At 37.3% G+C, this 15,480-nt stretch overlaps 1 protein-coding gene across 1 annotated transcript; it reads left to right on the forward strand.

Annotated features, from left to right (window-relative positions):
* The first annotated feature begins 266 nt into the window (after nt 1–266).
* On the forward strand, nt 267–14,809 carry morc3a (MORC family CW-type zinc finger 3a). Its single transcript, XM_088415938.1, has 19 exons — nt 267–326; nt 1,689–1,761; nt 3,425–3,557; nt 4,268–4,491; nt 4,985–5,141; nt 5,298–5,436; nt 5,606–5,734; nt 5,881–6,000; nt 6,893–6,990; nt 7,088–7,195; nt 7,409–7,537; nt 8,350–8,424; nt 8,503–8,542; nt 8,614–8,724; nt 9,601–9,697; nt 10,899–10,965; nt 11,046–11,733; nt 13,283–13,458; nt 13,535–14,809. Exons 1-19 carry the CDS (start codon nt 288–290, stop codon nt 13,701–13,703), a joined length of 2,772 nt encoding a protein of 923 aa, XP_088272064.1. The 5' UTR covers nt 267–287; the 3' UTR covers nt 13,704–14,809.
* The last annotated feature ends 671 nt before the right edge of the window (nt 14,810–15,480 follow it).

Consider the following 15,480-nt stretch of genomic DNA (forward strand, 5'->3'; position numbering starts at 1 on the left):
TGTTTTTAAAATTTCCCATTATTGGAAAACAAAACTGATAAAATGCCATAACAAAAGTAATGGAAAGTAGAACTCGAAGACTTGCCAGGAGATTTCTGCAAAATCTTTTACGTCACAAAAATGTTCTTTAACATTCATACCACAAGAGAAAGACTTCATTAATTGTCGTATTTTTTTGTGATGAACACGAAAAGCCAACGCCACTTATTTTGATATTCTATTGCCGATCACAAAAAGGAAGGAAGCGTGCGTTTCTGTGACGTCACTTCCCGCGAGAGCGAAATGCAATGGCAGATCAATACGACCGTGGCGTTCCTCTCAGTACTGTAAGTAGTCTAAAAATGACGGTTTTCACAAGTGCACTTTTCTATTCACAGCGGTTTCACTACATATCACCGTTCTTCAATGTTCAAGTCCTTTAGCTGTTTAAAACGCTGTTTATTCAAGCACGATGTCCAAGTTAGCATTAGCAAAGAGGTTGTTTTACTTACCCGCTAGCAGTATCCATTGTAATATTTTGCTAGTAGAATTATATCGCAATAATTTATTGCGTTATTAATAAATGTAGCATAAAGCAGTATTTTTTAGAAGTATTTTTGTAGGTGCACAGTATCCTGAATGGATAACGTGCAGCCACTGATGATTTATGGCAGTGTTTCAAATGGCGTTCAGGTACCCCTGGCGGTACTTTAAGGAACTGCGGGGTACTCGATTTTAAACAAAATAAATTATGCAAAAATAATTTTAAAATAATTGTTGAATAAGTTAAAATTTTTAGGAAAATATAAGTTCATAAAACAACGTTTATGTTCAGAGGGTTATTTCAATTTAGTTATTTTAAAAACCCATATTCTACCCGATACTAGAGTTTGGACCCAACCTCTCGTTGCCCGTCAAGTGGACAAATATTTATTCATAAATATTTATCTTTGAGAACACGTCTCACGCTCTAAGTTCATTATTTTTTTGTGGACACATTTATTAATAAGTTAATAATTATTTTGTGATTTTTTTTTTAAATATTTTTTTTGTATGATTATATTGTGATCCCTACTAGAATCCCCAAAGAGGACATGATAAGTTTAATAATTTAATAATTTAACTGGTCTAACACTTTATGTTGACTTTTTTGTGGACAAATATTTATTAATATTCAAGTTAATGATTTATTTTTGTCAACAGATCTCTACTGTAATCCCAAAAGATGACACTTTATGTTGAATATTTTTCTGTGGACTAATACTTATTCATAATGATTTATTTTTTTTAGAACAGGTCTGACACTATATGTTGATTATTGTTTTGTGGACAAATATGTGTTAATAATTTATATTATATTGAATATGTCTTCTATGATCCAAAAGGGTTCACTTTGTTCATTTTTATTATTTTTTTGGTGGTTTTTTTGTGGACCAATACAAATGAAGTTCGAAGGGTTCTAAAATGTAATAAATCAAACACCGATGGCACATTTTAAGTGTTTTTTTTTTTTCCCCAAACCTAAAAATGCTTTGTATGTCCCCCCCCCCCCCCCCCCCCCATAAAATCCAAAAATGCTTTGTGCTGGTTATGGGGCACTTGGCTGAGAACATATTTAACAGGGGGTACTTCACTGACAAAAGGTTGAGAACCACTGTTTTATGGGATGCCTTAACATATGATGTCATTGTTTTTGCTTCACTTTGCAGCTTTGCCCTAAGTACCTGCATACCAACTCTACCAGCCACACCTGGCCTTTCAGTGCCATTGCCGAGCTTATCGGTGAGTCACCCTGACCAAAGTGCTATTGCAAAAAAAAAAAAAAAGAGTGTTTTATTATACAGTACACATATATAGGGGTTGGGCACAAAGGATTTCTATTCTTTTTAAGTGATATTTGATGTCTAGTGTTACAAATGTAACGTGATGGCTTTGCCATAGTCCCCCAACAGAACTCGGGACCAATTATTTTCTTCACATGTTGAACCTCAGGGGTTACAACACTTTTTTTTTTTTTTTATCCTGCAAGTCCTTCATTGTTTTGAGAAGTATGTTCAATAAAATGTTAGGCTTGTCTTTACAACACTTCCTTTTTTTTTTTGTTTACCCTGCAAGTCTCTCATTGTTTTGAGAAGTATGTTCAATAAAGTGTTAGGCTTGTCTGTACTGCCCTATTTTGACTCCATGAGATAACATAATGGACTCCAGGCATTCCCATCTGCAAAATAAATACAGTAAATAAAGAGAAGTCCACTTTGTCAGCAAACTCAACATTTCATATACCACATACATTATTTACCTGCAATTTAAGTGTTCACAGCACAGTGTCTACTTAATTCATTTAGTACGAACAAGAACAAATATGAGGCAAATGTGTGTCTTTTGAAGGTGTTGATTCATGGAATAACTATGAAATACGATTGAAAAGCTGTGAATCACTCACTGCGTTCAAAAAAAGATTACAAAATAGTGTTTCAAGACTACCAAAAAATAACATATAAAAACATCAAGATTATTTGTACCCATATAAAACATTACATTTTATCCCCCCAAAATTCTTTGTTTGGCTATATGTATATCTGAAAAGGGTTTATGAGTCATAACAAAATTATTTTTACAAGTGCGTTTTGTTTTGTATTTGAATAACATGAGTTAAGTATAGAGAACTTGGCTAAGGGTAGTATTTGACAGGTTCTTGAGAGGTATTTTTTTAATATTGTATTTATTATATATTTTTTTAAAATCTTGAAATATTGTTATGTTCAATAAACGCATCAATGAAAGAAATATGTAGTTTAATTGAAATTCATAGTTTTGGGGCGTGAACTAGTTGTAGTACCAGAACTGACCTGTGAGAGGCAGCATGCTTCCACAGCGCATCCAAACCGCTTAAAAATGTTAACTGATTTATTTGTAGTACAGTAATAGTAGGGAGAAATACAAAATAGTCTTTACGAGACGGCCAAGAAGTCGCATTGATCAAAATAGAGGGAAATGGCCCATATTCGGTCTGTTCATGTACTCTGCTTGATTGAGACTAACTTTGGAATTTTCCAAGTGTCTTTAATCAACTGAATCATAAGAGAGTTCTGTTTCACTTTGATTCCTTACCACACACTTAAAAAATAGTTTTGGCCTTTGCCCGTTCACAAAGTGTTTGAAAGCAAGACCTAAAGCCAAGAAATTAACCAGCCCCATCCAAACAGAAAATTTCGAGGATTTTGCAAGATCCCAGTGCCCTCTTATGTTTTCACCCTCCACAGCTTATTGTCAGTGCTTTCCAACACAGATCATTCGCGCAGCCATACGACTGTTATGTAACAAGCGTGTTGCAATATCTACACACACACTTGCATCCGTATGACACTCATCCAAACATTCTTTTTCATTCCCCCAACACTACTGTTAACAAGAAAACAAACAACGGCTCTCATTCATTTTTCAGACAATGCCTGCGATCCAGATGTTATGGCCAACGCGTTCTGGATTGACAAGACCGTTGTGAAAGGACACGAATGCCTCAGTTTCATGGATAATGGGAATGGTTTGGACCCTGCGGCCATGCATAAAATGCTCAGGTACCAGACTTAACATGGTGACAAGGAATGCACTATTGACTCGTTTGAGTAAATTAATAAGATAGCCACTTGCTGTTGACCAGAAATGACATCATACTTGCTCAGGGCTCAAATGATGGCCAATCGCGGCTCAGGTTGCAATTTTGCATGACCAAACTCAGAAGCTAGCTAAGATGTAATTGAGCCGTGAGCAACAGTGGTGTCAGGTGGATTTTGCTGCTTCATTCATGAGTTGAGCTCAATAAATGCAGTACTAATTGGAGTACTGTGGTTGGTTTGGACAAATGAACCAGCAGAAAACATACGATTGTTGAAAGGTCTAATATGGATAAAGAGATCATATAGATAATGTGCCAAAAACTAGTGATTAACGGTTTAATGGAGGCAATTGTGATATTTTTGATTCCTCTAGATGGCTCTCCTGGTTAAAATATGCATGGAAACTATTCCACCGCACAAGTGTTTACTTTTAAACAAAGAGCACCATCTACAGGAGTGGAAAAATAACAAGAACTTCATGAAGCTTTAGTTTCACATCCCTACCAAAAACTTGTCAAATTCTTTACTTTGGGACTTGAAACATAATCCATCATATAAAAGACAATGACTGATGATCCTTTTAACGTCCTTTCATTTTCTTACGCATATTTGTATAATAGCGATTGATTCTTGCGATTTGATTCTTGTGTGCCTCTTTCTGCATGTTAAAGCTTTGGCTACAGCGACAAGGTTGCTGTAAATGGCGTGGAGCCCATCGGGATGTACGGCAACGGTTTCAAATCTGGATCCATGCGTCTGGGGAGAGACGCCATAGTCTTTTCCCGGTCCAAGAGTTCTTCGTGTGTCGGGATGCTGTCTCAAACGTACCTGGAAGAGATCAATGCTCAACAGATAATTGTACCCATTGTCTGCTTTGAGCACACAGACCGCAGCTATATCCTTTGTTGTATTAGTACACGGTTCTCATGCAAAATACCGCCAACAAAAATATTTAAATATTTTATTGAGGGATTACTTGGTATTGGGCCAATACATGGACATATGTCAAGGTATCAATACTCGGGACGAAAGCTGATACTAATATCTGCTGCTCGCAACGTGGAATTACAAATTAGAATAATAGAAAATGACCATTAATCTCATGAAATTTTAAGGAAAATGCCGTTTGGATAAAGCAGATCTTTAAAACTATGTCTTTGTTTTATTTGAAAGTCGGGTTGTGTATCAAGTACTAGTGGGAAGTCTATGTGGTGTCTGTGCATATCAATTTAATATTTTCATTTTACTTTTTGAACTGAACTACAGTGCTTTAAGATTTTCCATTTAAACGTAATTTAACCTGCATCAGGCCAGTATATTAGATGTCATATTTCTACTCAGATTTGTCTGTAATGCAATATACATTTTGTCCTTGACATGCACTGTACTGTGTGTAAATGAAGTGCACAAAGCCAGTCTGCAGGACATTCTGCGCTACTCACCCTTCAAAACAGAGACGGACCTGCTCACTGAGATCAGTGCCATCACGTCGACCTGGTCCACAACCTCGACCGGCACACGCATCATCATCTGGAACCTACGCAGGTTTACACTTAATGTTTGCTTTAAATCTGCGGAGTGCGGTACGCGTGCCAGGATTTAGAAAATACTGTATTATATTAAATGTCTTTTATTTTATTAATTTATTTTTGATGATGTTGATTATAATGCTGATACCACTTTAAATATTTTCTCTGTCAGGACATCCGCTGGGACATTGGAGTTTGATTTTCAGGCAGACCGTTACGATATTCAGATTCCATCCGATGTCTACGAGGAGTTGAACCGGCCTGGTGAGAGAATTCCCTCACATGTACCTGAAAGTATATACTCCCTGCGGGTAAGAAACATTCCCTCACAAATCTCTTTTTTTTTTTTTTTACAGTAACCGTATAGCATGACATTAACCACTAATATAATAGATCAAGTGAAAACAAAACATTCATTGCATCATATTATCTATGTTATACACAGTATATCTGACTGTGACTGTCCCCCCGTGTATACAGGCATACTGCAGTATCTTGTACCTGAAGCCTCGCATGCATGTTGTTATTCGAGGTCAGAAGGTGAAAACTCAACTGATTGCCAAAAGTCTGGCCAATACTAAAACAGACCACTACAAGCCTCAGTCTGCTGTATCCTTATTAGAGTTACGCTCTCCCCCTTGTTTTTCTTTGTATGATATAATATACAGTAACCTTTGGCTCAGAGTTTTGTTTTTCTGAAAAAAACTGCTAGATGATATTTGTGTTGCTTTCACTTTCCTTAAATTGTATAACAGCCCAGACGAGTGCCCATTATTTTTGGTTACAACACCAAAAGTAGGGAGCACTATGGCATCATGATGTATCACAAGAATCGGCTCATAAAGGCCTATGAGCGTATTGGCTGCCAACTCAAGGTGAATTTTTGCAACTTCATCAAATTTTATACAGTAATCGACTTAAATGAGCAGTTTTCCATTCATAAATGTTATTAGTAAAAGTATGTATAGGTATATTGCTTTTTTTCTAAATACTTACAGTACTGCAGACACAAAACTTGCCGAAACTCTCGAAATTAGTAGCTTCACTGGCACGGTCTTTTTGGGCCCAATAAATGACAAATGTAGCGCTAACCGTACTAATATATTTAATAGCTTAATACAACCACTATTTCGTCAGAATTATAGAACCATTTACACAAAACTATACAAAGATGACAAAAACAATACAAACTTGAATAAAATAAATCATAGTCATCAGAGACACTTATTATTAAATGTATTAATGTGTGCAGGCATGTTTTGCTGGTTGAAGCTGGCTGTAACAAGTTTTGCGCTGGCCAGCTAGTAATAGGCTGGAAAATTCTCGATGTCATCAGGGGCTTGCTCCATAGTCCTCAAGTTGGGCATGTGAGGATGAAATTGAAATCTACTGAAAAAATAAAAACTGCCTCTGCTAATATAGCTTAAGTGACATGGGCCTGCACTACTGGTTCTGAAGGCTCTGGGCAGATCCAATTAGCTTTGTGCAGATTAAATCGACATTTCAGCACATCAAGGACAAAAAGAAAAGACCTCGCTACATACACTAAAGGCAGTGCAGCCAAAAGTAATATAAAAAGTAGAATAGATTCTTTGGGAATATATTAACATTTCTTTGAATTAGCATTTGTCTCAAATGTCTTTGTGTGTGTATGCGTATTCTGTGTTGCGTGCTAAATCTTCATTAGCATGTTTGGAGAAAATATTTCACAGAATGAAGACTTTATCCCTTAAACTTTTTTACATCTTATCTGTTGACATGTAAAAGCCCAACAGCAAAGGCGTTGGTGTCATCGGCATCATAGAGTGCAACTTCCTGGAGCCAATGCACAACAAGCAAAGCTTTATAGAGAATGACAAGTACAGGTAAGTTGTGCCCACCATATATTGAATTGCGGCCATTGTGTGTTAATTTTAGCACATTGACATGAGTTGATGTGATTTATTAATATTATTTTTACAGAAAAACTATGAGCAGTTTGGCAATCAAACTGGAGGAGTATTGCAATGAAATACGCTTCAGGCTGACCGGTAATAACCCACACAAAAAGGTGGAAGTGGATGACATCAGGTTTGTATTCGTGCCAAATTAAATGTGCAAATGTAAAGATTTTTTCTTCTTTTGCAATTTAAATACTGATAGGATTTGAAATGTTTGATGTCCCCATAAGGTTCCAATCACTATCTGGCGCAAACCCATATTTAGGAAAGATTTTCGTCAGGCGAAGACAGTCTGAAGATCACTAGCTTGCTTGATTCACAAAATGTTCTTGTTTGTTTGCAGCAAGCGTCCAGATCAGAACTGGGTGATGTGTGACACTTGCAGGAAATGGCGCAAACTGCCTGACGGGATCGACTGCAGCAGGCTACCGGACAGTTGGTTCTGTCATATGAATCCTGATCCTCAGTTCAGGTATTCAGTTTTATGAATATGTGTACAGACATTAATAAGACTTCTCTAAGGCACAATTACAATGACGTTTTAGACCACACTGTAAATAACACAAGGTTAAGGCCTTAGACTTCACGACATGAGAATGAGGTTGTGATATCAGAAGAGAAACATAGAATACACTATTTTTACGTCATTAAATCACTATACTGTATTGTAATTACATTTTTAATAACTCCAAGAAAATACTCCAAAGAAGGAACTTATGCTACAACAAACAATCCTCTAATTCTTAAATGAAGTCCCCTTAGTTCAAAAAAATCATTTGATGTTACTGCTCAAAAGATTCACACAACATATAATTTCTGGAACCAATCAATAACGTCTTTGATATCTCTGCAAATTATGACATTTGAATCAATGGACGTTTTTGCAGGATATAAAAATATAATTTCATCACGATCAAGCCGTCAGTGTAGATCAGTATAATGTCTAGAATGTTTTAATTTGGACATGTTACGTTATGTTTGTAGAACAAAGTTTTAGCTTTCTTTCTTTTTTTTTGTCCTCAGTTTTCTTTCATTTGTAAGCATGTTCTTTCTGGTTACTTACTTCTCCACATAATTGCTTCAAGACCAGGATTTCTGAATCACTGAACCATAACACCTGTTGACCTTCACTTGCCCTGTTGTAAATTCCTTCCATTCACTTTAATGTGAAATTTGGGCGTGTTGGTTCCTCGAAAGAAAAAAAAAAAGTGGCTACCAAGGCTTTTGGTTAAAACTGAAGTCTTTATTCCCATTGATTTGAGTCCTATTTATGTGCTTTGCCAGGAATTGTGACGTTGAAGAAGAAGCTCAAGACTCTGATGACGACCAACCGTCATACACAAAAACTTACAAGCAAAAGTATTTGTTTTGTTTTTCATTTGAATCACTAACTAATAAAATAGCTACATTTTGACCACTGTTATTTGTGTGTTACAGAGAAAGGGAGGACAAAAAAAAGTTAAGAATCAAGCAAAAGGTAAGAGCATAAAGGCAGTATGTGTTCATGTAGCTGTTTTGCATTGCTTTTAAAAGCATTTGTTACCCCAGGCCTTTGAAGATCGCCGGCATTTGGAAGAGCAGCGCCAAAAACAGCTCACGCTGAAAAGTCGGACTGTTCACAAGCAGGAGGATGTCCTCCAAGTCAAGCTACATCACAACGTGTGTATTTACTGTACATTGTGCAGCTGGTGCATGGTGTTATGGTCAGAGGCCTGGCCCAAAAATTGCAAATATGTTTTTACAAGAAGGCCGAATAATTCTTATTTTAAAAAAATGCTCGACTAATAACTAAACATATTAATGGTATTGAGAATCTTTCAGATTAGTTTGACAAAATCTGCCAATATGAATATTCTAATTAAAACTGCACCAATTAATCAACAACTAATGGATGGTCATTCTTGAAGTTTAAGTTTTGAGTTTAAGTTCAAAAAAAAAAAAAAAAAACCCTCACTATTTCAGCCTCTCAATCAGTAAATATAATGTAATATCAACAGCGGCCAGAGGCGGCGCCAAAAAACACATCAAGCACAAACTTATGAACTGTTAAACAAAATCATCTCCAAAACATTTTTTCGGGTGCAGCCTACGCGGCCCGGTACCAGTTGATCCACTGACTGATACCGGTCCGCGGACCGGGGGTTGGGGACCACTGAGAGTAAACAAATGGGAAAATACAACTCAAATCATCCAGTTAATCAACAAAATAATTGACAGATTAATCGATTATTAAAATAATATTTTCATCCCCAATTCTAATAATAAATCATTTGTTTAGCGCTGTTCTCAAAACCTGAAAACATTTAGCATATATGCACAAAGAGACAAGTTACACGCCATGCAGCAGGGGCTTACGCTATGCTTATTTACTATTATATAACCCTTCATTGTTGCCCCATATTGTTTTCATTTTACACTTTATGAGTTGGCAGATGCTAAAGAGGGCCAACTATTTCTATACACGCAACCAAAAAGTAAATTTTCCATAATGGCCTCTCTTAATGCCTTTTTTTTTTTTTTTTTTTTTAAATCCAGACTGTACATTCCTTGTCTACTCCCAGTTCTTCACAGAGAACATTGAACATGCGGTCAGTACAGGAGTCTTCATTCTCTCCAGAGATTATCACTGAGTGTGAGTGTTTTAAAAAAATCTTTTAAATCATACACTGATTTACATCATTGGACCATGTGTCACAATCGGATTGTATAGGCTAAACGCATAAAAATAGGAAAGCTGAAATTTGAAACCCAAACTCAAGCACTCTGTTAGGAAGAAATAGCAATGAAAACATTTTGTCCTTTAGTAGTATTGCTCATTCACCCTGGTTCACTCAGGCATTTTTATCACCCGATCAATGGCTCATTCAAGTGTAGTCAATATGTGCAAATTTCACATATTGCCGTACCGTCGTAGAGCACTTTGTGCTTTGTGGTGCATGCCGGCTTAAGCTCCGATCTTACCAAAGAAAGTGTAGACCCTTATTTCATTTGGGGGAAAAAAAAGATTGTCTCTAGTGCTCTTTCCCATTCATTAAAAATCACCATGTTTTTTTTTTTTTTTCCACATTGGAACATGGGTTGGTTTCACCAAAAACATCGGCTATTGACCAAACAGCAAAGAAAACAAGCATCTTTTAAAAGCGAGCTTCAAGTGGAACAGTGACTTTGCTAATATTTTATGCTTTTGTGACATCTCAAACTAGAAAAACAACCAAAGTGAGACGAAGGGCTTTTGGTGGTCAAATATTTATTGATTTGTAAACGCCTTTGCTTTCATTTCTCTAAATTATGCACCTAAGAAATACACTGACAGCGATGCTTACACTGGTTTATATTGCAGTCAGCATTTACTCAGCGTCATCTTTTCTCATTATGTCAAATGCTTACTCTGTTTATATCATACCTTTGCAAACATTTTTCAACTGTGACTTATTCAATTTTCAACATGTTATTTTGCAACCTCAAAATCGACACGACAAGCCGAGATTCACCGCCTCGTCTATATCTTCTACTCGAAAGAGTTAGGGGTTAGGGTGCAACGATTTTCCTTCCAAAAATGGTGACTGCAGAGTTGACTGTTGGCTAATTCATTTTTCATCCAAATCTCGCTTTACAGTATGCCTCGGGTACCACACACAGAATGGAAAGATTTTGAAATTGCATTAGTTCATGTAAGACAAACTTTACTCCATGTACGTTACATTCTATGCAACAGTTGTTGTTTCAAAGTGCTGTAGAAGTTATTTCTTACAATAGCTTTTACATGTAACAAGGGAAACTTACAGAGCAATTGCACAAGAGCCTTCTTTTTTTTTTTCCTTCTTTCTCTCTAGCGGGCAGCCCGCCCAGAAGCAATGGTTTACCAATTATTTCAAGCGTGTACTCCATGGCAACTCCAGAGTAGGTAGCTTTAGTTATGGCCTTCTTATTTTTATGTTTCATCAAATTAAATGCTTTTTTTTTTTTTTTTGCACATACAGCAGCAAGAAGAGAAGGATGTCCGCCGAGTCCGAAAGCACACCTAAAAGTTGTAGGCAAAATTTTTTACATCAAAGTGCTTCATCAGGAGATGTGAGCCCACTCAGAAAGGAGGCCTTTGAACCCCTGAATTCTGTAGCCAGTCTCCTAGGGTCGGCCAATGAAGGAAACAGTTCTTCGCCTCCTGTCGTCAGCCAGGCGGACGCACCAGAAATCAAGGAAGAAAAGGAGGATATGAGCCGAAATTCAGACGAAGAACATCATGGGGTCGTCATAACCGTTGAACGCAGTACTCAGTTTTCAAGAATGGTTAAGGAAGAAAACAATAGTGACATTCAGTGCCCGGATGAATCCAATCAAATTGTTTATATCGATAGCGATGATGATGATGATGAAATCTACGAAACAACACAAACGCCTGCGAAGGCATTGGAACCTTTTAATTGTCTCCACCAATCCAGCCAGACAGAGGAAACCTGTCTGCAGAAAGACTATAAAAGCTTGTTCGAAAAGGCCAAAGACAAAATCAATCAACTTGTGAGTAACAGAGGTGAATTATTGGAAGGTGATCAGCCAAACTCTAGTACTGGCCAGACGGAGGAGGATTTGTGCGACATCACTTGGCAAGTGGACTCTCTTGTTCGGGAACTGGATCAAAGAACCAAGGAAAGGAATCAACTGCTCTCTCAGGTTAGTGTTCCAACTGTGGCACTGTGTCGGCACCTCGCGCAACTTAAAAGTTCTCTAACAGTTCTCCAATACTAGCCCACCACAAACACACACACACACACACAAAGATCACCCACGCCAGGATTCTAACATGATCCGCCACAGCTGTTCACCCAGCAGTTTGATTGGTGCTGGCTTTACTTTCTTCCTCTCTGCTGGCCACCCACTGAGGTAGATGCATCAAAATGACAGATTAAATTATTGTGTTGCAATGGAGAGCAAGATTGCCAAAATGAAATACATACAGATGAAATAAATAATGATACAGTGGACCCCCTACATACTTGTGGTTCCGCGCCCACAGATTTAGATATTCAAGACTTTTACAGATTTTTTTTTTTTTTTTAACTCTGGAGTCTGATTTTTTTTTGGTTTTTGGGTGGGGGGGAGAAGTGATCTCAAGTGAATAGCTGTACTGTATGTTGAAATACATCCATAAATGTGTAAATACCTCACACAATTAAAAAAATACTGATTTAAATACGTCGGTACATTTCTTGGGATTACCTGTACAGTGCATTTTGATAATTAAATCTTGAAAGAAAGAAATATAAACAATAATTAATACTTTGGTACATTTTAAATTTCCAATTGTGTATTTTTTTTGTTTAACTTTTGTATACATGTTTCCACATTATATATCGATTATCCGGCCCACTACATAATTTTATGTCGCCCTCGAAATGCTAATTATAACTTCAACTTTCTGGCTAAAATACTAAATTTGCAAGTTATCGTCAACTTTTACACTTTTTTTGTTGTTTTTGTTACCAATACCCCTTTTGAAGAATTTTTAGCAGCATCAGATTTGAAAATGTGTGACGATCATATTTAAAATGTATTTGACGTCACAGTCCCAGGGGCCATCCAACAGAAACTAGAACGACAATGTGGCCCATGATAAAAATGGAGTCTGACACCTCTGCAAGAGATACAAAACTTATCTAGCCATTTTCAGCAGTAAAAATTAGAATTTTGTCTATAATTAATTTGATAACTAAGTTCTTGTTCATACAATTAAGAAATGAACTACTAGCCATGTAAAACTCAGTTTTTGACATCTATAGCCGTCTTTGGCAGTGAATGAGTTAAATGTTTGTCTGCGAAATGGCAGATTAATTCACATATGAATGAGTTAATACCTTTAAAACCATATTTTTCCACTTGCTCTTGACTGACAATGACATCACATGTACTCTACGCTCTTATAACAACCAATCACAGCTCATCTGTGGTCATGTGACACTCACAAGTTGATCTGTGATTGGTTACCTGAGCCCTGAGTGCATGTGATGTCGTTTTCAGTCGACAGCAAGTGGCGCGATGTGTTTTAAAATATATTAATTGTAAATGAAAAATAATGATCATATTGCCGAAAATTCCAACGTAAGTTTAGTATCACTTTAAATTTGTCATTATTAGCATATCTACACTAACTCGACTGGTTATTTTTCATTTGTTTTCTTTGTTTGCTGTGTGTGGCACCTGTCCTCGGGGGGCAATCCATCAGTTGAAGACTCTCCAGGAGGAAAAGGCAAACCTGTCGAGCCAGTGTGAGGAGCTCAGGATAAAGCTTCAGCAAGCGGGAGAAAAAACGTTGCAGAGCGAAAGCCGAACCACGCTGCACAATGGAGAGTCGTCCATGAAACCATCAAGCAGCGCTTCAAATTCAGATAACTTGAATAGGTTGGAAGAAAATAAAACTTTGAGATATTTATTGGTCAAAACACTATTTCTTTGTTTCTCTCCCCTTCTCTCTCAGGCTGATTGAACTGCGTCACAACATTGGACGTTTTCTTGTCAACCGCGTGCCATATTTGGACCTGAGCCAAGTCAATTACGAGTGCGACGTCATCGATGAGATTCTGGAACAATATCTTGCCGAGAACTCCTCAGAAAGAAGTAACTCGCCGTGCTCAAACCGGAGTTAACACAGATTTATTGATCTCTGAGGGATTTGTATTCTTCCTCCCCATCCATCCATACATTTTTTTACTCCGCCTGTTCTCATTATGAGATGACGCACATTTTGACAATTATATGGAGTTTTGGACGTTTTAAGTCCTCCGTGTACTGTACTTCAATGTATTTTTTAAGGATGTGAGAAGAATCTGGTGCTGAGCTCGTTCCCCCCATTTTGGAACTTTGGGTCACTGTGACTTATTTTACCAGGGCCAGTCACAAATATTCGGATTACCGTGATTCCCCAAATGTAAGACATGCTTCCCTCGCCCCAAAAAAAGAAGGCCAAATACAACGGGTGCATCCTGTAAACGGTAACTTTTAACGTATTTTAACGTATTCTTACTTAAAATAATTACCGTATTGGGACGAGCTAGAGAGTGGAAGTGAGTCAACTGTTAGCAGCCGGTGCTTGTTGTCGCCAACGGCAGCTTGTGTAAGTTCAGGTTGTTAGGGCATTATTTTCCGTAAAAGAAGCGAGCGGACTGAACCAACGTCCGAGTAAATTTTTACCAAAATGGAGAGGATCATATCAATGCTATGATGTCTCCAGCTGATAGAACACTGAAAGTATTTTATTAATTGTGGTCTTTTGGCATACACACACAATCATAAATTTTGTGGAACGCGGATGCTGCACAACTTTGGGAATTTATGGCAAAATGAACTTGAGCTACGCTGCCAGACGGTTAAACATATGCTTCGAGCTCAATCACCATTACGCTGGCGCTGCATTCACTGACCGTTCACAGTGTGAGAAATCTGAAAGTAAACGAATATGAACACAAAAAATATGAAGGGTGTAGATGAGATGTATTCAATTTTGCTTTAGTTTTTACATCGTTGCCAAAGTGTAGGTGCGTCTTATTCACGGTAACATAGAAAATGCCACAATTGACCCCAAAATTAAACCTTTACACAGGTTGGGGAATTACGGTATTACTCTTCAAACAAACTCAACTTTACACCCCCCAAAAAATGTAAAGAAAGTCTCTGTATATACGTCTATATTTTTACTTTGTCCTGCTTTTGTTTTTGTTGTTTTTTTTCCAAAGATAAAATTTTATAGATACCATGTTACCTCGCGTGTGCACATTTCTCATTCCTTTTGCCGCACCAAAGAACATAAGCTCCACTTGCTGCGACTGCAAGCTTTTTATACACCCGATGAGATAATATTGCTCTAACTAATGGAAAGTATGGCTAACAATAGAATATAGTAAAACCTTGTTGGAGAGAAGTGAGCCTCTGCGCTCTAAAAGTAGGGCTGCAATAAGCCTGTTATTTTTGTAATAATCTACAGTGTACGTCCAGTAAGCCTGTCTAGCATTAGCAACGGAAATAGCGTAGCATTACAAATGATGTCGCTGCTGAAAATTGTTCCGTAAAGTCACACAAGTGGGGAATCGGTGCTATATTGTCCATAAAAATTGACTCAACTGTTTGGTTTGAATGAAGTGGCCTTTACGCATGAATAATGCGAAAATTGACTCAATAGACTACGGCAGCTTGAAATGATCATCCGATTGCATAACTCGTCCTTATTTGTTATTTATTGTCACAGATAATTAACCAAAAGTATCTTGGGTTTGTTTGTGGTGATGATATTACAGCTTTCACCACTTCTAGCCCCTGCGCCCACAGCGGGGTTTTCTAACCATAATTAAATCGAGGCATAACACTTACGAAAAACCGCAATGTACAGCACCCACCAAAACAATAAGGTCATAAAAAAGTATGAATACT

Source organism: Hippichthys cyanospilos, chromosome 5, assembly GCF_059441005.1.
Source record: "Hippichthys cyanospilos isolate Australia breed blue-spotted pipefish chromosome 5, RoL_Hcya_1.0, whole genome shotgun sequence".
In the NCBI taxonomy this organism is placed as follows: Eukaryota; Metazoa; Chordata; class Actinopteri; order Syngnathiformes; family Syngnathidae; genus Hippichthys; species Hippichthys cyanospilos.

Excerpts from the sequence above, each read along its gene's own strand:
- morc3a (XM_088415938.1), top strand. The coding sequence starts at position 288 with ATGGCAGATCAATACGACCGTGGCGTTCCTCTCAGTACT. Across the intron at positions 3,558-4,267 it reads GCCATGCATAAAATGCTCAG|CTTTGGCTACAGCGACAAGG; the intron begins GTACCAGACTTA and ends TGCATGTTAAAG. Across the intron at positions 7,538-8,349 it reads AATCCTGATCCTCAGTTCAG|GAATTGTGACGTTGAAGAAG; the intron begins GTATTCAGTTTT and ends GTGCTTTGCCAG.